We start from the raw sequence: 26,906 nt of genomic DNA on the forward strand, positions 1-26,906 counted from the left end.
CTCACTGGACCAGTCCACCCATGAAGTTAATTTTAAAATTCTGTTTGAACCCTTTCCTTCAGTGGGTTTTTTTGGCCAATAAAGATATCTTATTCATATGCAGTATAATAATATTAGAGACTGTCACTGAGGCATTCATATTCCTATTACAGAGTTCCTTCCAATCACCATATTTGTAAGATATTAGTGAACAACTTTCTGAACAGAGACATCAGTTCATTTCGGCTACTCTTTGGAAGGATGCTAGGTGCTAAGACAACAGCACTGTAAGAACTGATTGCTTTCCAGACTCTGATTGAGAGGATCACTCTAAGAAGCTTATGGGCTGAGAGGCAGAGGCTGCATTCTTTTTAGCAGTGCAGTAGCTAAGGGAGATGGGAAAATGGATTTTCCTGAAGACTTTTTGTGTGTAGACCCAAGTTTTGTCTGGTATCATATTCCTTATCCCTAAAGAGTTTCTTTTTATATTTTGTGTAGAGTATATATCTGCAGTTTCAGTTTTTAAAGATACTTTTATTAGGTATAAAATTCTAAGATGGCAATTTTATTTTCCCATCCACACTTTAACTACCTGACTCCACTATTTTCTATCTTTCCTGGTTTGTAATGTCTGTGGTAAATGTTAATTTTATTCCTGTAGAAATAATGATTCTTTTCTCTGATGGCTGCCTTCAACATTATTTTATCAGGAGTTCGAGTATACTGTATGTGTATGTGTGTGTATGTCTGCCTGTTTAGTAATTTATCCTTCTGAGAAGTCCCTGAATTTCCTGTATTTATATTGTGATGCCTGCCATGAATTTTTCTAAACTCTTGACTGTTATTTCTTGACAAAATTCTCCTGCATTATCGTGTCTTTCCTTCTGGGATTCAAATTACACCTATGCAAAATTGTTTCATATTATCCCATAACTCTTGAATTCTGTTATTTTTTGCCACTCTTTTCTTTTATAAATTTTACGTATGTATGTGTGTATATATGTATGTACTTTGGCTGTGTTGGGTCTTCGTTGCTGTGCACAGGCTTTCTCTAGTTGCAGCAAGCAGGGGTTGCTCTTTGTTGCAGTATGCAGACTTAGTGCAGTGGCTTCTCTTAGTTGCAGAGCAGGGGCTCTAGGTGCACAGGCTTTGGCAGTTGTGGCACATGGGCTCAGTAGTTGTGGCTCACAGGCTCTCGAGTGCAGGCTCAGTAGCTTGTGGCACACAGGCTTAGTTGCTCTGCGGCATGTGGGATCTTCCTGGACCAGGGATCACACCTGTGTCCCCTGCATTGGCAGACAGATTCTTAACCATTGTGCCACCAGGGAAGTCCCATTGCCACTCTTTTTGTTTTTAAGTTTAGGTAATTTCTATGGACCTATCCTCAGGTTCAGTGATTGTCTATTCAGCTATCTTGAGTCTACTGATGAGTTTGAGGTATTCTTTATCTTACTTATCATTTTTTTTCTAGCATTTCCATTGGATTCATTAGTAGATTTCCCATGTGTGTTAGTCTGCTTAGGTGACCATAACAAAATCCACAAATTGAGTGGCTAAAACAACAAAAATGTATTTTGTCACAGATCTAGAGGCTAGATGTTCAAGATCAACGTGCTGTGGGGGTTGGTGTCTGGTGAGGCCTCTTTTTCTGACTTGTGGATGGCTGTTTTATCACTGTGTCCTCACATGGCTTTTCCTCTGTGTGTGCATGTGGGAAGAGAGAGAGGGGGAGAGAGAGAGCCAGAGAGAGAGAGCAAGCTCTGATGTCTCTTAATCTTCTTATAAGTACATTAGTCCTGTGGGATTAGGCCTCACCCTTATGATCTGATTTAACTTTGATTACCTCCCTAAAGGACCTGTCTCCTAATGCAGTCACGTTGGGATTAGGGCTTCAACGTCTCAGTTTGACAAGGATGCACAATTCAGCTCTTAACCATCCCTGCTGAAATTTCTCATTTGATAGATTAAACACAGGGGTCATGTTTGAGTCTGTTCTGTTGATTATTTTCCCTCTTAACACCATGCTTTATTTGTTGCCTTTTTATGTATCATGTAATATTTTTTTTTGGAGGGGGGGTTTGTTTTTATTTTTTATTTATTGTTTTTTTTTCCTGTTCCAGTTTTATTTTATTTTTTTAACAACTGTTATTGAGATACAATTGACATACAATAAATGGCATATATTTAAAGTATACAATTTGATATTTTTTTTCTTATTAGTAATGTATATATGGCAATCCAAATCTCCCAATTCATTCCCCCTCAAGCCCCCCAGCTTTCCACACTTGGTGTCCATATGTTTGTTCTCTACATCTTTGTCTCTATTTCTGCCTTGCAAACTGGTTGATTTGTAACATTTTTCTATATTCTGCAATATATGTGTTAATATACAATATTTGTTTTTCTCTTTCTGACTCACTTCACTCTGTATGACAGTCTCTAGGTCCATTCGTGCCTCTAAAAATGTCCCAATTTCATTCCTTTTTATAGCTGAGAAATATTCTGTTTTAAATATGTATCACATCTTCTTTATCCATTCATATGTTGATGGACATTTAGGTTCGTTCTATGTCCTGGCTGTTTTAAATAGTTCTGCAGTGAACATTGGGGTGCATTTGTCTTTTTGAATTCTGGTTTTCTCTGAGTATATGCCCGGTAGTGGGATTGCTGGGGCATATGGTAACTTTATTTTTAGTTTTGCAAGGAACCTCCATACTGTTCTCCATAGTAGCTGTATCAATTTACATTCCTACCAACAATACAAGAGACTTCCCTTTTCTCCTCATCCTCTCCAGCATTTACTGCTTGTAGACTTTCTGATAATGCCCATTCTAACCGGTGTGAGGGGATACCTCATTGTAGTTTTTATTTGCATTTCTCTAATAAGTAGTGATGTTGAGCAGCTTTTCATGTGCCTCTTGGCCACCTGTATGTCTTCTTTAGAGAAATGCCTATCTAGGTCTTCTGCCCATTTTTTGATTGGGTAGTTTTTTTTTTTTTCTTTTTGATATTAAGCTGCATGAACTCTTTGTATATTTTGGAGATTAATCCTTAGTCTGTTGATTCGTTTGCAAATATTTTCTCCCATTCTGAGGGTAGTCTTTTCATGTTGCTTATAGTTTACTTGGCTGTGAAGAAGCTTTTAAGTTTCATTAGGTCCCACTTATTTATTTTTGACTTTATTTCCATTACTCTAGGGGGTGGATCAAAAAAGACCTTGCTGTCATTTATGTCATAGAGTGTTCTGCCTACGTTTTCCTCTAAGAGTTTTATAGTGTCAGGCCTTACATTTAGGTCTTTAATCCATTTTGGGTTTATTTTGTGTATGGTGCTAGGGAATGTTCCAAATTCATTCTTTTACAAGCAGCTGTCCAATTTTCCCAGCACCACTTGTTGAAGAGGCTCTCTTTTCTCCATCGCATGTTCTTGCCTCCTTTATCAAAGATAAGGTGACAATATGTATCTGGGTTTATCTCTGAGCTTTCTATCCTCTTCCATTGATCTATATTTCTGTTTTTGTGCCAGTACTATACTATCTTGATTACTGTAGCTTTGTAGTATAGTCTGCAGGCAGGAAGCTTGATTCCTCCAGCTTCATTTTTTCTTCTCAAGATTGCTTTGCCTATTCGAGGTCTTTTGTATTTCCATGTAAGTTGTATTATTTTTTGTTCTAGTTCTGTAAAAAATGCCATTGGTAATTTGATTGGGATTGCATTGAATCTGTAAATTGCTTTGGGTAGTATAGTCATTTTCACAATGTTGATTCTTCCAATCCAAGAACATGGTATATCTCTCCATCTGTTTGTGTCATCTTTGATTGCTTTCATTGGTGTCTTATAATTTTATGCATACAGGTCTTTTACCTCCTTAGGTAGGTTTATTCATAGCTTTTTATTCTTTTTTTTTTTTTTGCAATGATAAATGGGAGTGTTGTCTTAATTTCTCTGTCTGATTTTTCATTGTTGGTGTATATGAATGCAACAGATTTCTGGGCATTAACTTTGTATCCTGCAGCTTTACCAGATTCTGTGCTTAACTCTAATAGTTTTCTGGTAGCATCTTTAGGGTTTTCTATATATAGTATCATGTCATCTACAAAGAGTGACATTTTAACTACTTCTTTTCCAATTTGGATTCCTTTTATTTCTTTTTCTTCTCTGATTGCTGTAGTTAAAATTGCCAAAACTATGCTGAATAATAGTGGTGAGAGTGGGCACCCTTGTCTTGTTCCTGATCTTAAAGGAAATGCTTTCAGTTCTTCACCATTGAGGATGATGTTTGCTGTGAGTTTGTCATATATGGTCATTATTATGTTGAGGTAGGTTCCCTCTATGCCCACTTTCTGGAAACTTTTTATCATAAATTGGTGCTGAATTTTGTCAAAAGCTTTTTCTGCATCAATTGAAATGATCATATGGTTTTTATCCTTCAATTTGTTAATATGATGTATCACATTGATTTGCACATATTGAAGAATCTTTGCATTCCTGGTATAAACCTCACTTCATCATGGTGTATGATCCTTTTAATGTGCTGTTGGTTTCTGTTGGCTAGTATTTTGTTGAGAATTTTTGCATCAATGTTCATCAGTGATATTGGCCTGCAATTTTCTTTTTTGTGTGACATCTTTGTCTGGTTTTGGTAGCAGGGTGGTGGTGGCCTCGTAAAATGTTTGGCAGTGTTCCTCTTTCTGCTGTATTTTGGAAGAGTTAGAAGGATAAGGGTTAGCTCTTCCCTAAATGTTTGGTTGAATTCACCAGGATAATCTGTTTCTTTACAAATTACAGGCAAATATTCCACTTGAAGATCAGAACGTTCTGTTCAATAGTGATCATACTGGCTAGTATCCTAAGAAGATAATTTTTATAAGGAAAATGAGAGCTTTAATGCAACTATTGATCTTTGTTTTAAGTATTTTACCTTGTGGTCTCTCTAGATATAGTTGGAATCTAAGCCAGAATATTAACATGCATCAGAATTACCTGGAAGACTTGTTAAAACACCTTTTTGCCAATCTCTTCTACTCTCTTATTTCAGTAATCACGTTTATGTAAACCTGGCACACAGTATCACTCTAAAATCAGGATCTGTAGAAAGTGTGTTGTAACAAATTAGCTACCAACTTCAAGTGATATTTTAGTTTTCTTTTAACTTTTTAACTCTTACCATTTTGACATTATTGTTGCTTATGTTTACTATTATTATCTCCCTGCATGTACTATAACTGTTAATGAATCTTATCTACTTTCTTTTTTTTCTTTTTTTATTGAAGTGTAATTGCTTTATAATGGTGTGTTAGTTTCTGCTGCACAATGAAGTAAATCTGCTACATGTGTACATATATTCCTTCCCTCTTGGACCTCCCTCCCACCCCACCCCCCATCCCACCTATCTAGGTCATCACAGAGCATCTAGCTGAGTCCCTGTGCTATTCAGCAGATTCCCACTAGCTACCTATTTTATGCATGATAGTGTATATATGTCTGTTCTAATCTCCCAGTTCATCCCATCCTCCCCTCCCCACCCACCATGTTCACATGTCCATTCTCCAAGTCTGTGTCTCTATTCTTGCCCTGCAAATGTGTTCATCTATACCATTTTTCTTGACTCCACATATATGCATTAATATATGATATTTTTTTTTGCTTTCTGGCTTAGTTCACTCTGTATGACAGACTCTAGGTCCATCCACATCTCTACAAATGACCAAGTTTCATTCCTTTATATGGTTGTGTAACATTTCATTGTATATATGTACCACTTCTTTACTCATTCATCTGTCATTGGACATTTAGGTTGTTTCCACATCTTGGCTATTGTAAATAGTGCTGCAATGAACTTTGGGGTGCATGTGTCCTTTCAAATTATGGTTTTCTCAAGGTGTATGTCCAGTAGTGGGATTGTTGGGTCATATGGTAATTCCATTTTTACTTTTTTAAGGAACCTCCATACTGTTCTCCATCGTGGCTGCATCAATTTATATTCCCACCAACAATGCAAAAGGTTCCCTTTTTTCCACACCCACTCCAGCATTTATTGTTTGTAGATTTTTTGATTATGGCTATTCTGACTTGTGTGAGGTGGTACCTCATTGTAGTTTTGATTTACATTTCTCTAATTATTAGTGATGTTGAGAATCTTTCCATGTGAGTCTTGGCCATCTGTGTGTCTTCTTGGGTGAAATGTCTATTTAGGTCTTCTACCAGTTTTTTAAATGAGTTGTTTGTTTTTTTTGATATTGAGCTCCATAAGCTGTTTATATATTTTGTAGATTAATCCTTTGTCTGTTGATTCATTTACAAATATTTTCTCCCATTCTGAGGGTTATATTTTGTCTCATTTATGGTTTCTTTTGCTGTGCAAAAGCTTTCCACTAAGCTCAGGAACAAGACAAGAATGTCCACTCTCATCACTCTTATTCAACATAGTTTTGGAAGTCCTAGCCACAGCAATCAGAGGAGAAAAGGAAATAAAAGTAATACAATTGTAAAAGAAGATGTAAAACTGTCACTGTTTGCAGATGACATGATACTATACATAGAAAATCTTAAAGATGCCACCAGAAAACTACTAGAACTAATCAATTATTTTGGTAAGGTTGCAAGACACGCAATTAATGCACATAAATCTCTTGCATTCCTATACACTAACAATGAAACGTCAGAAAGAGAAATTAAGGCAACACTCCCATTTACCATTGCAACAAAAAGAATAAAATATCTAGGAATAAACCTACCTAAGGAAGCAAAAGACCTATACTCAGAAAACTGTAAAACACTGATGAAGGAAATCAAAGATGATGTAAACAGATGGAGAAATATACCATTTTCTTGGATTGGAAGAATCAGTATTGTGAAAATGACTATATTACCCAAAGCAATCTACAGATTCAGTGCAATCCCTATCAAATTACCAATGGCATTCTTCACAGAATTAGAACCAAAAACTTTACAATTAGTATGGAAACATAAAAGACCCTGAATAGCCAAAACAATCTTGAGAAAGAAAAAAGGAGCTGGAGGAATCAGGCTCCCCAACTTCAAACTATACTACAAAGCTATAGTGATCAAGACAGTATGGTACTGGCAAAAAAATGGAAATATAGATCCAATGATACAGGATATACAGCCTGGAGATAAACCTATGCACACGTGGTCACCTAATTTGTGACAAAGGAGGCAAGAACATACACTGGAGAAAAGGCAGCCTCTTCAATAAGTGGTGCTGGGAAAACTGGACCGCTACATGTAAAAGAATGAAATTGGAACACTCTCTAACACCATACACGAAAAAAACTCAAAATGGACTAAAGACCTAAATGTAAGATCAGACACTCTAAAACTCTTAGAGAAAAATAAGGGAAAAACACTCTTTGCCATAAACCACAGCAAGATCTTTTTTGACTCACCTCCTAGAGTAATGAAAATATAAACAAAAATAAACAAATTGGAATCTTATCTACTTTAAAACTCAAATCACTATCTGTTGTAGATCTCAGCAAATGGACATTTGGCTCATGTAATATTCAAAGCATTCAATTACTTACTGATATGCTTTTACATTTATTACACAGGCTATGTGATCAAGAAGATACATTGTTTATAATAGATACGTTTCACTTGGTTTCTTTAGGATCCTTAATTTTCATAGAGGAGCTGGAACCTAAGCTAAATTTGGAAAATAGATTCCAAGGAAACTTGGAAAATTCTGAAAATCTATTATCCTGTTAGGTTAAGAACTGCTGATATATACTCAGTTCCAAGGTAATTTCTTTTTTAGAAGAATATTTTATTTATTGATTGATTGATATTTATTTATCTATAGATTTATTTACTTTTTGGCTGCATCGGGTCTTCATTGTGGTGCATGGGCTCTTCATTGCAGTGCTTAGGCTTCTCTCTAGTTGTGGCATGAATGTTTTTTCTCTTCTCCAGTTGTGGTGTGCTGGCTCTAGGGTGTGTGGGCTCTGTGTTTTGCAGCACGTAGGCTCTCTAGTTGAGGCACATGAGCTCAGTAGTTGTGGCATGCAGGCTCAGTTGCCCCATGTCATTTGGGATCTTAGTTCCCTGAGCAGAGATCAAACCTGCATCTCCTGCATTGCAGGATGAATTCTTTACCACTGGACCACCAGGGAAGTCCCCCAAGATAGTTTCTTCACAGGCCAAGGCAAAAAGAAAAGGCAAAGAAAATAGCTGATGTCCCTGTGAGTATCATGAATCTTTCTTTACAACTCATAGTTTCTCCTCTTACCTTCGGCTGCATGGAAAAATACGAAAATGTGAATATTTTACCTATTCATGTAGAAGAAAAGAAAAGGAAATTGTCCTTGAAGATAATTCCATGACTACATTTTTTAGAAACACCTTGTTTATGAATTTTGAGAGGCTTACTGTTCTTTCTAATCCAGATATTCCTTTAATTTAATGTAGAGTTATATTGAGTGACATAGAAGTAGTGGCTTATAGTTATAAGCAAGGCTCTTTCACTGTGTCTGAGATAACCATTATTTTAGTCAATGTGGTTTGTATGTAAGATTACAAATATTAAGGTTATTTAGATAATCTTGCCATTATGGAGTATAAGAGGAATTACAAAAAAATTTCAGTGCCCTTTGTGAGATACGAGCATTCTTGTACATAGTATTTATTTACCATAAGGGTATTCAGCTCATAGTGTGGTTATCTGTATCTAATGTCCAATAATTATGTGTAAGGACTGAACTGTCAGTAGTGGTCAGTTTATTACAGATTTACAGAAATTCAAGACTTTTGGCATTAATATGCAATTATTCTCTTTTATGCACTGGTCTAGCTATCTACTGCTTCATAATAAGCTAACTGATAACCTCATGACTTAAAACAGGAACCATTTTATGATACTCTGTGGTTTTGTGGGGAAGAGGTCATGATTTGAGTAATGCTTTGCTGGCAATTCCATAGCATTGATTGAGGTCAGTAAGTGATATTCACTTGGGGCATGGTATGGTTGAGAGGGTTAGATTGCCTTTAATTTTGTGTCTATCACCTTGGTAGGGAGGGCTGGAAGGCTAACTTAGCTGGGATAGCCAGAGCACCTATAATGACCATTCTAGCATGGTGGTCTCAGGGGAACCATACCTTTTACATGGCAGTTCTGTACCCCAAAAAGAGTATTTCAGGAGGCCTAGGAGAACAACTAAGTAGTTCCTGAACATTACCTCTATGCATGCTCTTGGTAAAGCAAATCAAAAAGGCTACACAGGATTGAAGGTGAAGAGTATTAGACTTCATGTCTCAGTGGGAGAAGTAGCAAAGAATGTGTAGCCATTGTTAATCCCACACATGCATTTAAGTATATGAGACGGTATATATTTTGGAAAGTAAAGATGACACAAATGATTTACTGCTTATACTCTCCTGATAAGTTTTCTCTAGACAAAGTCCAGAATGTGCAGTCAAAATACTGTGATGTTGTAGTATACCACCTGGTATACAAACAGAAAGTATTTAAAGGTAAACTTTTTATAATGGAATAGTAAATTCTATCCCATAATATAAAATAGCAATTTGAATACAATAATAACATAAATTATGTTTATGTGTAATGAACATACTCACTAATTTTTGTCTTTAAATTGTGAATTTCTTATAAAGCAAAATATGAAAATCAGTAGAATTATATGTATGAGTGAATATATCAGTTCTTGAGGATTTTTTGTATTCTTGTATATACCTTCTCTTATCTTTATAAGACCCTTGAATATTATCTTCATATAAATGCAGTAAGCTAGAGAGCTGGGATCCAGAGAGCCTGGGAGGGTCACTTAAAAAAATTCTAAAATAGTCACTCTCTCATATGAAATTCTACAAATAAAAATATGAATGTTTTTAAGTTTTTCACTTCTTGAAAATGATCTCCAAATAGTAAAATGTAGCTTGACTGGGCACATTTGTACCCAAGCATTCTGTCTCTACAGAAAAATCTTATTTTTCCTTACAATATCCTGTATCAGAGAATAAAAAGATCCATAATTGCTACATACACTCATGCAATATTTTAAATGAAAAATAATCATATTTCCTAATATGATTAGGAGCATTTGTTAGGATAACATCCTAACAAAATTACAATGATTAAATAGTGATTAAGCAAATATACAGCAGAGATTTGTGTCTGAATCCTAGCACTTCTACTTACTAGTTGTGTTATCTTGTGAAGATACCATTTTAAAATCTTGATTTCTTCATCTGGAAATTTTCATGAATTTTGTGTTTATACAAAATGAACTTGGCACAGTGATTTATTAAATTCCAATAAATATTGATGTATGATATCATAATAACAATCATATTTAGAAGTTTATTTTAATTTTATTGAAAATTAAACCATGATCAAATTTTTGTGTAGCCTTATCAATTTGAAATTCAATCCTTAGTGATACACTGATTGTTTAGTAGCATATATTTAGCCTCCATGTGTTTCTGTTTTTTGTAGTTTTTTTCTTGTAGTTGATTTCTAGTCTCAAAGTGTTGTGGTCTGAAAAGACTCTTGATATGATTTCAATTTCCTGAAATTTACCATGACTTGTTTTGTAGCCTAGCATGTGACCTATCCTGGAGAAAGTTCCATGCACACTTGTAAAGAATGTGTTCTGCTGCTTTCAGATGGAATGTTCTATACACATCTATTAAGTCCATCTCCTCTAATGGTTCATTTAAGGCCAGTGTTTCCAGATTGGTTTTCTGTCTGCATGATCTGTCCATTGATATAAGTGAGGTGTTAAAGTCCCCTACTATTATTGTGTTACTGTTAATTAATCCCTTTATGTCCATTCGTATTTGCTTTATGTATTCAATATTTAGGTGCTCCTATCCTGTGTGCATATATATTCACAATTGTTAAAGCTTCTTCTTGGACTGATCCCTTGATCGTTAGGTAGTGTCCTTCTTTGTCTCTTGTAACAGTCTTTATTTTAAAGTTTATTTTGTCTGATATGAGTATTGCTACTACTCTGGCTTTCTTTTGATTTCCATTTGCATAGAATACTATTTTCCATCTCCTCACTTTCAGCCTGTGACCCAGGCCCCCTGCAGTGGAAGTGCAGAGTCCTATCCACTGGACCATCAGGGAATTTCCAGTCTGTGTGTGTCTTTAAATCTGAAGTGAGTCTCTTGTAGGCTGCAAATATACAGGTCTTGTTTTTGTATCTATTCAGTGACTCTGTCTTTTGGTTGGGGCATTTAGTCCATTTACATTTAAGGTAATTATTGATATGTATGTTCCTGTCATCATTTTGTTAGTTGTTTTGGTGGCTGTCTTTAGTGTTATGTCTTTGGATTCCTTTTCCTTTTTTATATGTATATCTATTACATATTTCTGATTTGCGGTTACCACAGATTTTTTTTAATAGCAGTCTATGTATATATGTGATTGTTTTAATTTGCTGATGTCTTAATTTCAAATGCATTTTAAAATCCCTGCTGTTGTACTCTCCTCCCATGATGATTACTGTTTTTGATATCATATTTTACATCTAATTATTTTGTGTGTCCCTTAACTGCTTACTCCGAATACAGGTGATTTTACTCTTTTAACCTCCTTACTAGCCTGTATGTTTATGATTTCCTGCCTTTTCTGTATGTTTGCCTTTACTGATGAACTTTTTCATTTTGTAATTTTCTTGTTTCTAGTTGTGACCTTTTCTTTTTTGCCTAGACAAATTCCTTTAACATTTATTGTAAAACTGGATTGGGGTGCTGAATTCTTTTAGCCTTTGCTTGTCTGTAAAGCTTTTTATTTCTCCATCAAATCTGAACAAGAACCTTGCTGGATAGAGTATTCTTGGTTGTAAATTTTTCTCTTTCATCAGTTTAAATATATCATGTCACTTCCTTCTGGCCCACAGAGTTTCTTTTGAAAAATCAGCTGAGAGTCTTATGGGAGTTCCCTTGTGTGTTATTTGTTTCTTTTGCCTTGCTGCTTTTAATATTCTCTCTTTATCTTTTGGTCATTTTAATTACAATTAAATTTTGGTGTGTTCCTCTTTAGGTTAATCCTATTTGTGGCTCTGTGCTTCCTGGACTTGGATGACTGTTTTCTTTCCCATGTTAGGGAAGTTTTCAGCTTTATGTCTTCAAATATATTATCTGCCCCTTTCTCTTTCTCTTCTTCTTCTGAGACTGTGATATGAACACTAGCGCACTTGATGTTTTCTTTTTTTTTATAAATTTATTTATTTATTTATTATTTTATTTGCTGTTGGGTCTTTTTTTTGCCATGCATGGGCTTTCTTAGTTGTGGTGAGTGGGCACTAGTCTTTGTTGTGGTGCGCGGGCTCCTCATTGCCATGGCTTCTCTTGTTGTGCAACACGGGCTCTAGGTGCGTGGGCTTCAGTAGTTGCAGCACATGGGCTCAATAGTTGTGGCTCATGGGCTCTAAAGCACAGGCTCAACAGTTGTGGTGCACAGGCTTAGTTGCTCTGCAGCATGTGTCATCTTCCTGGAGCAGGGATCGAACCCGTGTCCCCTGTATTGGCAGGCAGATTCTCAACCATTGTGCCACCTAGGAAGCCCTTGATGTTTTCCCAGAGGTCTCTTAAGCAGTCCTGATTTCTTTTAATTCTTTTTTCTTTTCTCTGTTCATTATCAGTGATTTCCATTACTTTGTCTTCCAGCTTGCTGACCAGTTTCTCTATCATTTAGTCTACACTTGATTCCTTCTAGTGTATTTTTCATTTCAGTTGTAATATTTTTCATCTCTGTTTGGTTTTTCTTTATATTTTTGAACTCTTTGTTAAAAACTTCTAACTTCTCTTTTTGTGCATCATTCTCCTCCTAAGTTCTTTGACCATCTCTACAATCACTACCTTGAACCCTTTCTCAGGAAGATTGCCTAGCTCCACTTCATTTAGTTCTTCTTCTGGGGTTTTTGTTTTGTTCCTTTATCTGGAACATGTTCCTCTGTTGCTTCATTTTGCCTAAGTTTCTGTTTTTGTTTTTTATGTATCTAGTAGGTTTGTTATGTTTCTTGATCTTGGAGAATTGGCCTTTTGCAGGTGACATCCTATGCATCCCAGCAGTACACTCCCTTCTCATCATCCAAGCTATATGCTCTAGGGGTTCTCCCTATTAGGATTGCATGGGTCCTTTGGTTGTGGCAGGCTGACTGTGGGTGGACTGTTAGGCTTGGTGGGCCTCAGTCCAGTTGGTTGCTTGGACTTGCCTTGTATGGAGACTGCTAACTGCTGGTTGGTGGGGCTCGGTCACGAGCTGGCTGGCTGCAGAATCCCCAGAGCTAGTGCTGGCACATTGATGGGAAGAGTTAGGGTCTGTAAGGTTCTGGGGCTGTTGCCCACCACTGGTGAGTGAAGGCAGGTCCTAGTGTTAGTGCTGGACTACTGCCAGGCACAGTCATGTCCTGGAGTCCAGCTACAGGGCCCATGATTCCCAGAGCTGATATCTGATCACTTGTGGGAGGGATGGGAGCAGTTCCTGAAACACAGGTGGTTATGGGGTCTGGGGTGTTCTGGAGTTTGTGTTGGCCTGTTAGTGGGCAGGGCCAGGACCCAGTTGTTCCCAAGGCAGTATTTGGCCTGCTGTAGGCAGGTTAGGTCCACAGGTTATGGGATTGTTTTCTTGTATCTGTTTTCTGCTCCCTGATGGATGAGGCTGGTCCAGAGGCTAGACCAGGCTTCCTGGAGGGCAGCACCAGGGCCAGGGAATTCTGAAGCTGGTGCCTTCTTACTGGTGGGTGGAGCTGTGTCCTGGCCTTCTGCTGGGCAGGGCTGTGTCCAGAGGTGGCTGTGGGCTCAGGAGGTCTTTAGGCTGCCTGTGCACTGATGGGTGAGGCCAGTCAATACACAAATGAATGAATATGGTTGTATTCTAAAAAAAGTTTAATTGCAAAAAACAGGCTTCAAAGAAGATTTCCTCTGTGGGACTTAGTTTGTTGACCTGAGCTAATAAAGTCATGAATAAAAGAGTTTGAAATTATGTAGTTATAAGTGTTTGTGTTCATTTCCACTAAAAATCACAGAGGGTGAAACTATTTGGCCTTACTTTCTATGGTAGGCCGAGTAATGCTCCCCATCCCCCAAAGATGACCATGTCCTAATCCCCAGAAAAATGTGTTCTATTGAGTTACTAAGTATGTGGTAATTTGCTAGAGCAGGAATAGGAAGTTAATATATTCTCCTTGTTTTTAGATTGTGTATTTGTGAGTGTGTGTGTGTTTAATCATGAGATGCTAAATGCATAATAATAGTTTTAAAGTAAGAGAAACCCTGGTTGAAAGATACTTGGAAAAAGTCTTCTTACTAGAAAAGGGATAAAGTTCTGAATGAATAAAGGGATAAAGTTCTATCATTCCTGGTTTCACCCTGTCTTAGTCTGAGAGACTCAACTGATCATTAAATTTTTGGTACTTTTTTCATATTCCAAAATACTCTTCATTAAAAACAAAATAAAACAAATGAAACAAAAATTAAGTTCTAGGCATAGGAGCACACAGCAATAGGCTAACATACTTATGTCATTTTTATTTTATTTATCATATCCTAAAGCTTTGCTAAGTGATATAGTTGTAATTTACAGCTTCATATATGGGATATTTGGAAAACAAAACACTCACAAGTGTTATATAATTCTCCACCATAAATCCATTATAAGTATATTTGATCACTGTTATAGAGGATTCATGGGAAAGAAAAGGTCTTTTGATTTAGAAGACTAGGGTTTATATTCCACTGTGCCGTTTTTTCCAGTGGCCTCTAATCCTTCCAATATCTTGTGGGAAACCAAATGATATTTCTCACCAAAGACAGGAAAAGGCAAAGGATGGCTAGAACTAGGGAGCTCTGAATTTCATCTCACAACTGCTTACACTGGGAAACATTTCTCTTTAATTCTCTTAGTTTAAATGGTCACTCTGGCTAAATTTTATTTATTCATTAAGCACTATCATTTTATTATCTTGTCCTCTGTGAATGTATACAGGGATTTTGAATGGCCTTATCCTTTAGCCAGTGCCTGTATTTTTGGTAAAGGTACCTCTACTGATGTTTATATGAGGGAGCTGCATAGGGAAGCGTGGCTGGTGGTCAGGAAGGTAGATTAGGCTTGTCTTGGTGTTCCAGAAACACACAGTTATTCTTTCCAGAGCTTGACATGAAAGTTCAATTTTATTTCTTTTGAATGAAACTCCTTAAATGCATTAGAGTTTCTTACTAGAACTTACTATTATTCACTCATTTCAGTCTTTCTAAAACCCGGATTATTAACCTTAAAATCATAGAAATATAATCATGGAGTGAATAAGGTTTATATGTTTGAATACCAAATGTCTGTAAAGGCTGAGTGTAAACGCTTAAGAAAAATATTTAAAAGTCCCCAAGAAGAAGGCATTGTTTCAGCAGAAATCAAAGATCCTTACAACTCCACACATCAGCTTTTCTGTTCTGTCTCCATTGTAAAGTTGAAGGACTTTGGGGGAATCTTTTTTGGGGATCCAGGTGTCTTCTGGGGGACATTTCTGTGGCACTGGTTCCTGGGGGCTGGAATTGTTCACATTCTGTATTATTTAGACATAGAGATTCTTGGCTTAGAATGTGTGAAGGAATAAAGTAACAAATTGTGTATCTCTATCTTTGGGGACTCTAAAAAACTGTTTTTAAAGATTTTCCATTGTCCCATGGCTCCTGTAATACCATTCTATGGCCTAGAAATATGTTACATTAAGGCAAACTCACTATATATGGAGGTGTCTCTATGTGGATGTCTCTGTAATATTATGCGGCTGATTTATGAGATCTCAGCAAGTGAATTAGTCCCTTGCGTGTGGTGGAGCGTTTGGGTTAAGCTGACTTCTGGAAAAGGACCGCAAGGACCACCCAATCTTTGCAGCTGACCTAACAAGCTGCTACTAATTCCAAGAAGAAAGTTCATCAATACTTTAATGAGAATTATTTGCATCACTGAAAATGTGTCAGCTACAAAAGCTTTGCCTAATCTGACTCTTGTAGAGTCAGTCTGAATCCATTAGTAATTTGATAAAAAGCTGGAGCCAGTTGGCTCCAGACCAGGTGTCAGCATGCCCGCCAGCCCACTAACTCAGTGCCACCTTGTGTGGTATTGCTCTGTCTGTAAAACAGCTGTTACAATTTACTCCAGATTTCCTGCATTTCATTAGGGTATGAAATAGCCACTTAGTTATCTCATTCACTTAGTTTTCAATGGACCAATGGATTGAACATGTGTGGTCTGTAAATTCTGATCCCATTCTTAACTTTGAATTAAAGGATAAGCTTTAGAATGCCATTACCCCCATCATTCTTAAAATTTTCTCTTCTACACAGTAAGTTTCTCTGCTCTTTATAGATGAATGGTTCTAAAGCCCATTCAAAAGAGACAATTATTTGCCATGCAACAGTTTTCAGATACTATCTTTCTCTTTAAACAGTATTTCTCTTTTAGCAATATTTATTTATATTTATTTATTGTTTAGAAGCTTGGTTTCATATTTAGCTAAAAAAAAAAAAAGCACCTCTGGGGGCAGTTAAGCTGATTTTCTCTTATTAAAACAATAATAGTTGCGAACTGATACTAAGATTCTTTATGTGCACACGAAGATAATAGAAGCTGTCCGAGTACCATGTAATGAGAGGCAGAAAACCAGAAGTTTTGATTTCCCATGTCTATGGTGTTTCCATTCATGGGATTGGCCATAAACAGGGTTTAGGTAGTTAGGTAGATGAATGAACATACTTATTCAGACATCCAGCCAACAATTCATTCAGTGTCTTCTATATTCCATGTGCTGTGTGTCGACTCTGTTTCATTCTCTGCCACTAGATTACAGAGGTTAATAAGTGACAAACCCTTCAGTGATGGTGCACTTTGAACATTATGCTTCAGATTAAATAAACTCTAGTAAAGTCTCCTTGTTCACTATATTTTTCTGCACTGTTTGTTTCCAGTGAGATTCTTTGTGCTGTGTTTAATCTTTTTTGCACTATCCCGTGTCACTGGTTGAATGAGGTGAATATTCCTTTTTACTCATAATAATTATGACAAATAGTGATTCACTAATGCTTGTTATAACATTTTAATTTATATTTTGAAGTAGAGCACAGTGGGATGAGCCATGAGAGATCAGCCCTCTTCCTTTTCTTTTGTCTCTTCACTCCTTTCTCCTACTCTCTAATTAATATAATTTGCTTCCTTCATTTCTCCCCTTCTCCTCGAAGTCAGAAGAGAGAGCAGATGGTGGTGTGGTATGGAATAGATAACTGTGGTCAACACCGAGGGAGAACCAGTCTTAGTCACTTTTTTTTTCAAAAATTCAAAATGTATGTTTTAAATTGACAATTATGATCACTTCACAAAATTGCATTAAAGAAAACATGTATGCAAAAAGTTTATGTAGAAATATTTTATTCTGCAGTGATTGCAGCAAAATTAATACCTTTTCAAGCATATTTTACATTTCCCCTGATTTACTTATTTTCTTTTAGCTTTGCTGTATAGACTTAAGTAGGAGTGATGGTTTATTTCTTGAATGTATGATGGTTTTTATGAGGGAAGGAAAAAGCCTTAATCGGCAATGGCAAATAACCTAGAATCCCTGGAATTATTAATAGCTTGGACAATTATTATTTTCAGTCTGTCTCAATTAAACTTTCCGTTGTTATATTTAATGTGTTAAATATTTAATAAATTTTTATATTAAGAATTTCCTACACATAAAAATGCATACTAAATGTTACAAGGTTCCAAATATTAAAATAAGTGTACCATCTCCCTGGAAAGTTAATTAAAAATAACCTAGCCTAATGTCATATTAGTGTTTTCTAACAATATGGGTCATAAGATCTAAAAAAAGAAATATATAATGAAAAATCCCTTTGTCTTACGTATTCTATTGACTCAACACATTTAATTTTTGTGAAAATAATTACTTTTTAAATTACATTATGGGGTTCTCTTTTTAGTTTAAATGCTGAATGTTATGATGATTTCAGTAGTTTATGATCATTAACACCAGAAGGAGTCATTTTTTAAATACAATTGTTTAAAGTTTTCTGATGCATTAAGAATAAATTCAGAATTAAATGCAGAATAAAATATCATTTTGTTATTGTAACCTGTCTGAATTCTGGAGTAGACTTAATTGCAATAGTAGAATTAGTTGCAAAAGTCAAATAGTACAATAGAATTTTACATGAAGTTATTATATTGTTTTCCTCATTATGTCTTCCTAGAGACTTTATATTCTGTCGATTTCACACCCTTTTCAGTCATGTGCTAGATGGAGTCAATCATTTGCATGGCGTGAACATATTGTTGGTTCTGTATTTCTGCTCCAAAGGAAAGAACCCATTTTGAGTGATATGTGGCTTTTTTATTTGTTTTTGATTTGTTTTTTCCCTTCTTCCCTTCTTTTCTCTTCTCTTCTTTCTCTTCTCTTCTCGTTTTTTCTCTTCCCCTTTCCTCTTCTCTCCTCTCCTTTCTTTCTTTCTCTCTCTCTTTCTAATAGGCTTTTAGTGAGTTTGAGATTGAGCAGCATCAAGAATGTGCTTATGATCACTTGGAAGTATTTGATGGAGAAACAGAAAAAGCACCAATTCTTGGACGACTGTGTGGGAACAAGATACCAGAGCCCCTTGTGGCTACTGGAAGTAAAATGTTTGTTCGGTTTGTTTCTGATGCATCTGTTCAAAGAAAAGGCTTTCAAGCCACACATTCTACAGGTGAGTAAATTAGGGGATGCTTCTCTTTTCTGAGTAAGATCCAGGTTTCTCTTCTAGTGAGTGTAGGGGATCTATAACAGGATTATAACTGAATCAGAAGAAATCTCACTGAAGCACTGTGTGAAATATTTGAGAACCACATAGCATCCTACCTAAATTTCTTTGTAGCCATTGAACTAATTTAAAGAAATGCAGTAGTTTGATCTGATTCACGTTCAATGTAGAATGATCAAGAAGAACTATCTCTAAATATTTATATGGTATATTTCACGTTAACTTTTGCAGTTTGATTTATATGTCGTATTTAACAGGTAGAAATCTGTAGCTTGGAATTCAAAAATTTTGTTTTTGCTAAAATCCTACCTGGTTAGCTAACTTTCACATTAATATGTTTTGTAACTCTCTGTTTTACAGAGTCTTATTCTTTTTCCCTTTTATTTCGTAGGCAACACAATCTTTTCTCTTAATCTTAATCCCTAATTTGACTCTTGCAGATTCCAGCTGTAATGGAAATCTTTAAGAAACAGAATATTATTTATAAAAATATGGAGATTTTAGGCAAAAGTGTAGAATAACTTTATTATAATTTGGAGCAAATTTGATAATACATTCCATAAACGTTGAATAAATTTTTTTTTTCATTCAGTTAAAAAAATATATATATATATTTACTGAAATCATTTAGTTTATAATGCCACCTAGTGGCTGTTCTAATGCATAAACTATTGAAACACCAGGAGAAATCTATTTTGGTGTAAAATACAGTGTAATAGTCTACAAATTCATCGATGAAGCAAATATAGTGCAGTAATTTTTGTTATGGTTTCATGATTTTCTCCTTTTACTTTCATTTTATTTTAGAAATCATAACTTTATTCCATTGTCCAATATTCTTTTCCACTCTAGTGTATGCTATTATGAGCATTAGATTTATATCGAAGTCTATCTGTGAGAAAGTGGATATCATCTGATTCATGCTAGTAATGACTGGAATCATAAATAATACAAAGTAATTATCTCTCATGATTAATATAAATATTCTGTTTTGAGAAAAATCTTTCATAGATTAAAAATTTCATACTAATGAAGGATTTTTTATACATTTGACATTTATTCTTTAAATATTTTCCTGATAACTTGTCACACATTGAAGGAATGGAAAAATTGGAATCCCATTACTTGATCAATATTTTTCTGGCAGCACAGAGTTAATGGCATAATTTTTAAATAATCTTGGTTGTCACAGTTTCGAAGAATGGAGTGTAAAAATATGCTATCAAAACTCTTAAAATAGTTGATATAGTATTTTTAAATTACATACCTATAAATTCCTCTTAGTTTAATAAAAACCTACTTTATAGGTTCTCTTTTTATCTTTACCTTTGCCTTGAATCTCAAGTTTTCTTGCAGTTATAAAACTCCTTGACTCCTTAATTTGCACAGCCTCTGCTCTGGACCCTATTTCAGTGTTTGTATTACCATTAAGCATCCATGAGTAGGATCTAATTATATTATCATAGAGATCAAATATTGATATCCAGTGGTATAATAGCATGCAGTTGGTATTTCAGGCACATACATATACTTAACATAAACTACATACATTGATTTCTCAAAAGAGCTATATGATATAGGAATTAATTATCTTTATCTTCAGATAAATAAATTTAAAATCTGAAAGATCAATTAATTTGCAAAGTTTTCAAAAATTATATCAAAGCCTGGATTTTATCCTAATTCTGACTGTCTCCAAAGCTCATGTACTTTCTACTATGGTATATTTTCTCTTAACATAAACATTTTGGATTAGGAAGAAAACCAATACAAAACTGGATCTCTGTTAATTGAAACAATAGGTAGAGATTGAATGCTTCCTTACATAAGTTGTAATCAAATCTTCTCCAAAACAATCTCCAAAGTATCCAATTGAATAGGCTCGTTTTTTCTCCCTGTTGAGTTCAAATCCATTCAAATACTCATGTGAGCAGCCGCCATCATATTTTGTAGGCAAAACACGCCTTGTATATTGTTTGATTCAGTCCTGTCATCTCAGAAATGAGGATGCTGAGACGAAAACTCAAATGACAACCGAAGCAGTACAAAAAGTAACAGTTGGAATTAGAGTACTGGCTTCCCAACTCCTGCTTATTTGTGCTCTTGTCAACATTTTTGGCATTACCTGTTTGTTTGCTTGTCTTCTTCATGTGTAAATGTTTGCTCTCACTTAAGTGGTTATCTTTGAATTTTCTGGGTAGATTTATTTTATACAGTTACTTTCAAGTAGCCATACATTCTGAAATATTCTTACTTATCGCTTACTATTTTTTCTTTTGAAAGCTTTCTCTTTAACATGTTGATTTATTCCACAGTCTTTCATCAAATATTTATTTGGTACCTCTTTGAAAAGACACTGTAAAGTATTCATAATTTATATAAAAAATTTAGGAATTTTATGGGAACTTATGAGAAAATAGAAGGAATTCCTGTCTTTTTACAGCTATAGTCTAAGTTCAACTTATGATTTTCAGTCAGTTTCTATCAACAAGATAGCCAAGTGCAGTATCACATCTGTCAATTTTTGCTAAATGTATAAAGCATTTATTCATTATTTAATGTATTCTAGAATACATGTAACTTTTATCAATGAGCCCTGAAATATACATTTTAATTTGCTTGAGTAAATTTATATTTCTATATACAATTTTAATTTTATCCACAAGGAAATCTTCTAATACTATGAATTTTGAAATAAGGTGAATAGAAATATTAATATTGCTTTATGGCTTTTTTTTTTACAAGTAATACTGTCCAAATCAATGGTAAATGGACTTTATTGGAAAAAGTCCCTTTTTCCTACGAAGGTAGGTTAAAATTCTAACTGCAAATTTGTTTTAATTGAGTAACAAATAGTATTATGCCAAACTTAAACAATTGAAGAAAACAACTCTTTCAGTAAAAAAAAAATAAAAATATCCTGTGTATTTCTCTCAGAGGATAAGGCTATAATACAGAAAAAGAGGAGGAGAGAAAATATTTTAAAACATAGCATGTCAAGTAGGACTTTTTTCTGCAGCAGAAAGCATCATCCTAATTGTCAATGACATTTTTTTTAATAATTTTTTAAAAAATTGTTTATTTATTTTTGACTGTATTGGTCTTCGCTGCTGCGCATGGGCTTTTCTCTAGTTGTGGAGAGTGGGACCTACTCTTTGTTGCAGTGCATGGGCTTCTCATTGTGGTGGCTTCTCTTATTGTGGAGCACGGGCTCTAGGCACGTGGGTTGCCATAGTTGTGGCACACTGGCTCAATATTTGTGGCTCATGGGCTCTAGAGCACAGGCTTGGTAGTTGTGGCACACAGGCTTAGTTGCTCCACAGCATGTGGAATCTTCCCGGACCAGGGCTTGAACCTGTGTCCCCTGCATTGGCAGGTGGATTCCTAACCACTGCGCCACCAGGGAAGTCCATCAATGACATTTAAATATCAAATAATATATTATTAGGCTTCTTAGAAATTATTTTGATTGAACTTAATTTAATAATAGTGCATTTATTGGTCAAATTACAGGCCTTCACAGGGATTTAACACGTTACCAGAAAATAAACAAAAGTCTTTACAAATTAAAATGAAGGACACCCTTTCCGAAATATTTTGTCACTCCTAATTGTAGTTTTAAGTCATTTGTTTTGAATATTGTCATTTTCTAGAAGTTTTCAGTAAAATCAAATAATGATGCCTCACATTTCAGATTGACAAAGGCTTTGTGAAATCTCTGTTCCCATTGTGTTCAAATACTTCATTTCCTTCTTGATTTCTGTGCTGAGCTGGGATTGACAGAGAATTGTCTCCTCTGGATCCTGTTTTGTTTTGCTAGTTTGTTTCTCTGAAGTAGACACACAGAAGCCAGTGCCTCTCCCACAGTTCATCCCTTCCTGTGCTGTGGAATAAAAGTAATACAAGTGCTGACAGTTGTAAACAAAACAAATCACTCAATTATATAAAACTTTGAGAATAATTTGAATTTTTAAAATATCTTTAAAGGAGATTACACTGGTTTATACATTTATATATTGAATTCAGAAATGTTTTTACAAAATATTGTACTGGCCTTCAAAAATATAATCCTTCCTTTCTGAAAACAGATTAATAGTGCTTGAAATTGTTTTTCAGTTTTTCTGGCTTTTCTTTTCATACCTGAGTGCATCCCTAGAAGTATAGACGTTCTCACTAGAAAATAATAACAAAATGGTGATAGTGTATAGATTATGGCTTTTCCTATGTGCCAGGTATCCTTCAATAATTTGACATCACTCTTCATCTAGACCCCATCATTTGAGTACTGTATATGAATGAAGTGGGAGACAAAATCCCACAGCTGGTGAAGAGTAGAGCTCAGATTTGTACCCAGGCCAATTGGCTGTGGAGTTCTATCACAGGGAGCGGACAATAATTCTTGGAGTTACTGGGATAAGAGAAGCACCATGGTGGGAAAGGAAGGATGCTTGACTTTCAGTCTGTAGGACTTAAGAGATGATTCCCAAGACTGATCAGATTTCCAGCTTTCCAGAGTGATTCTAAGCACGTGTTTCTTCACATGTTTATATTTGAAATAGTGACACCTACATCAATAGATTGTGCAAGACACCCCACCTATCATCTGGAAGACAAAGGGACATTTAGATTCATCCTTTAACATGATGGGGAAGCCATTCTCATCACTGAAACCCTAGTTGGAAGTTTTCTTGTATGTTAGTAACACAAAGGTCTCTGAATGTGCAGTTGTCTGTGACAACGTCCATAGTTTTGGTTGAGCCTACTTGTATTCAGATACACCTGGATGGAGTGCCATCCTGGGGATTCAAAAATATTCTGTTATTTAAATTCACCAAACCACAGTGTGGGTAAAGCATATACAAATCTGAAAACTGTAAGCAACAATTTTAACTGTCCTAATTCACCCTCACAGTGCAATGCCAAGGACTATCCAGTCACAGACAACCACACCAGGGTTACAGTTGTGTTTTGATAACCTGTGGCTTAGCTGTCCAGATCTTTCCACACTGGATTTTTGTTTTTGTTCCCTCCCAACTCATCCCAGCTTTCCTGAGACTTTCCTGGTTTTAGTACTGAAATTACTGCTTCCCAGGAATCTCTCAGTCACAGGCAAATAAGGGAAGAAAGAAACTCTACTTTCTCCTGACACTTTTTATATCCCTTTCTTTTTCTCCCTACCCCCCAGCCACATGTTTGTATGTGTGCTTGGTTGGAGGAGACATTGCAGACTTCCTCTACTTTTATTTATTCTCTAGTCATTGTAAAATTTGGGGGCTCAGACTATGAAGTGTTCCTCAGAGAATTTTGAAAACTTTTATTCTCTAAATTATGCTGTCTGTAAATTTTATGCATGCTTGTATATTTCTTTGATATATTTACCTCTAATGACAAAAGTAGTAATTTGTAAAACATATGTGTATTAATATCTCTCTGAAAAATCTGTAAAAAGAGCATTTAATTTTTTTTTGTTTATTGAAAACACAAAATATAACTGACAAGTTTCTGGAACTACAAAAATAACTACAATTGATGTATGTATGTTTTTCCCAACCAAGTTAAATAAATATGTCTACCTAAGAAGAGTAATACTGGTCTGTATAATTCTATGTAGAGAATTCTGTATGACACGTATACATGTACAGGAGTTTTATGTATCTTGCTGATCTTTATTACTTATTCCTTTGAATTCTGGGTTCTTAAATTATTAAGATTAAACTCGAATTAAGACACTGACCTTTTTTCCATGAAAACAGTTATTTAAGACTGAAAACAATATGAGGTATGACAATAAAAAATTCATTGAGTGTTACTATATGGCAGGTACTGTTGTAAGTGATTTTCATGTGTTAATTAAATCCTCAGAACACACTAAGATTGGTACTATTATAATCATCTGCACTTTGCACTTGACCACTTTACCCTATAGATCAGAGAAGTGATGTCATTTATCCAAAGTCGTTGAGCTAGTAGGTGTGGAGGTGACATTCTAACCCAGCAGTCTCCTTAGGGCCTATGACAGTACCCACTATGCCATCTGAATCTTCAAATGTGGAAACGTAATTGATGATAGAAATGAATACAGAAGTTAGAGAGTGGTTAGGCTGTATTAAAAGAGAAACTGGAATTGTTCAAGCTCATTGAGCTCACTTACTTCGTGTTTCTTCCTGGGCAGAGTGTGGTGGCAGACTGAAAGTGGAATCCAAACCCCAAGATCTGTACTCACATGCCCAGTTTGGTGATAACAACTACCCAGGACAAGTTGACTGCGAGTGGCTGTTAGTGTCGGAACAGGGCTCTCGACTCGAGTTATCCTTCCAGATTTTTGAAGTGGAAGAAGAAGTCGACTGTGGTTATGACTATGTTGAGCTCTTTGACGGTCTCGATTCAACAGCGGTGGGACTTGGTCAATTCTGTGGATCAGGGGTAAATACAGTACCAACAAGATACCATAAACATGATAAAATTGCCTATAAATTGGTGATTGATATGTGTAACACATGCAGATCAGCAATGCTTTTACAGAATGACTTGACAAGTTATAACATGCCTCTTCTTCCCTTAATTCTCCATCTCTAGTGAATGCGCTCAATAATATTGAACAAGCCAGATGAATTCAGTAGCTACAATTTCTTGTTACTCTCCACATCCTAACTTTTTAAATCCATGTTTTTATCATGCAATAATTGTTTAAATATTTAATTATCTAAATGCAATATGCCTAAACACACACCTTTGACAATTTTGTAAGCTTCCTAAATCAAAGCATAAAACAAAAAGAATATGCACACCATTCGAATTGATATTCCCCTCTCAACAATATATTTGATAAGTGGCAGTGTCTGCCACTGGTAGGAGGGTTTAGCCAGTACTGTTGAATGTTGCCTCATTGCAGTGTGCACAGGACAGAGTACCAAAAATGGGTCAAAGGGTGTCAACATAAGAAATAAGAAAAAGGAAAGGTTAAGGTTTTCTCAGTGCTTTTCCCCCAGGATTCACTGCATTAATATCAAATGTTCTTCTGAATACATATTTTGTTTGAATGTATTAGTCCCATTTTCCAAATGTCTACCGGTAAGTATTACTTAATAACATTGAACTCCTGTCCAAATAGCAACTGAAATGAAACAAAAATGCTTCTTGGTAGTTAGATTATTAAAACAAGAAGGAATGAATGATTTGGATTCTGAAAGTGGCTCTGCCTCAGAGCAACTTCTGAAATAGATTTAATGTCCCTTTATCTTCTATGAACTTCACTTTAATTATTTGTAAATCAAAGGAACTTGGCTTAAATTTTGGGGAAAAAACACCAAGTTCCAGAAGTTGGAAACAGACTTAATTATGTTCAAAGCTCAGCTACATCACTGATCAGCCTTGTGATCTTGAGCATGTCATCTGTTCTGTTCTCTGAAACTCCAGTTTCCGTGTCTGTGAAATAAAGTCACTTATCCAATTTTTAAGATTATTGGGAGGATTAAATTATATACCAAAAAATTCCCAAACATAAACTATATTGAAGAAAAAATAATTCATTCTTGTTGTTTGTTTATTTGCTTTGTTTGTTTTTGTCTTCAGCCACCAGAAGAGATCTATTCAATTGGTGATACAGTTTTAATTCATTTTCACACTGATGACACAATCAGCAAGAAAGGATTTCATATAAGATACAAAAGCATCAGATATCCAGATACCACGCATACCAAAAAATAACACCAAAACCTCATCAGAACATAAAGGAATGGGCATAATGGAGAGAAGATTAATTTCTCTTTTAAATGAAGATTTTAGCTCAAATGTTTTATATAATGAGTTTGAGCAGAAGAAAACTGCAAGACCGGAACTATCTCTGTTCTAAAAGAGAAGTTGCCAGCTAACCCTGATCAGCATTACTAGGATATTTGAACTCCATTCTTGACAGTATAAATATAAAGTTGGTGAAAGGGCATCTCATGCTTCAAAGAAGACTTCACAGTCCTTTGTTCACAGCTCAACATAGATGCTTCACAATTTAGACAGTTCCATTCAGGGTCTGTGACCCTGCAGAGTGTTCTTTTTGACAATTTTTCAATATGTGGGAGAAATAAAGTGACCTTGCAGGTCATAAACTGGAAAACCCTCTCCTTGTATCTTAGGATAATTGCTTTGACTTTG

General features: G+C 35.5%; 1 protein-coding gene across 2 annotated transcripts in view; it reads left to right on the top strand.

The window, feature by feature from the left end:
- TLL1 (tolloid like 1) overlaps window positions 1-26,584 on the top strand; it is a 231,231-nt gene extending 204,647 nt beyond the window's left edge. Inside the window, exons 19-21 of one of the 2 annotated variants that reach the window (XM_057729421.1) lie at window positions 18,491-18,704; window positions 24,931-25,181; window positions 26,331-26,584. In XM_057729421.1, the coding sequence (XP_057585404.1) occupies window positions 18,491-18,704; window positions 24,931-25,181; window positions 26,331-26,465 (600 nt within the window). In that variant the 3' untranslated portion in view covers window positions 26,466-26,584. Of the gene's footprint in view, window positions 1-18,490; window positions 18,705-24,930; window positions 25,335-26,330 lie in introns of those variants that run through there. The other variant, XM_057729420.1, reaches the window with a different exon arrangement.
- Window positions 26,585-26,906: the final 322 nt, after the last annotated feature.

This window comes from Hippopotamus amphibius, chromosome 3 (assembly GCF_030028045.1).
Source record: "Hippopotamus amphibius kiboko isolate mHipAmp2 chromosome 3, mHipAmp2.hap2, whole genome shotgun sequence".
Lineage (NCBI taxonomy): Eukaryota > Metazoa > Chordata > Mammalia > Artiodactyla > Hippopotamidae > Hippopotamus > Hippopotamus amphibius.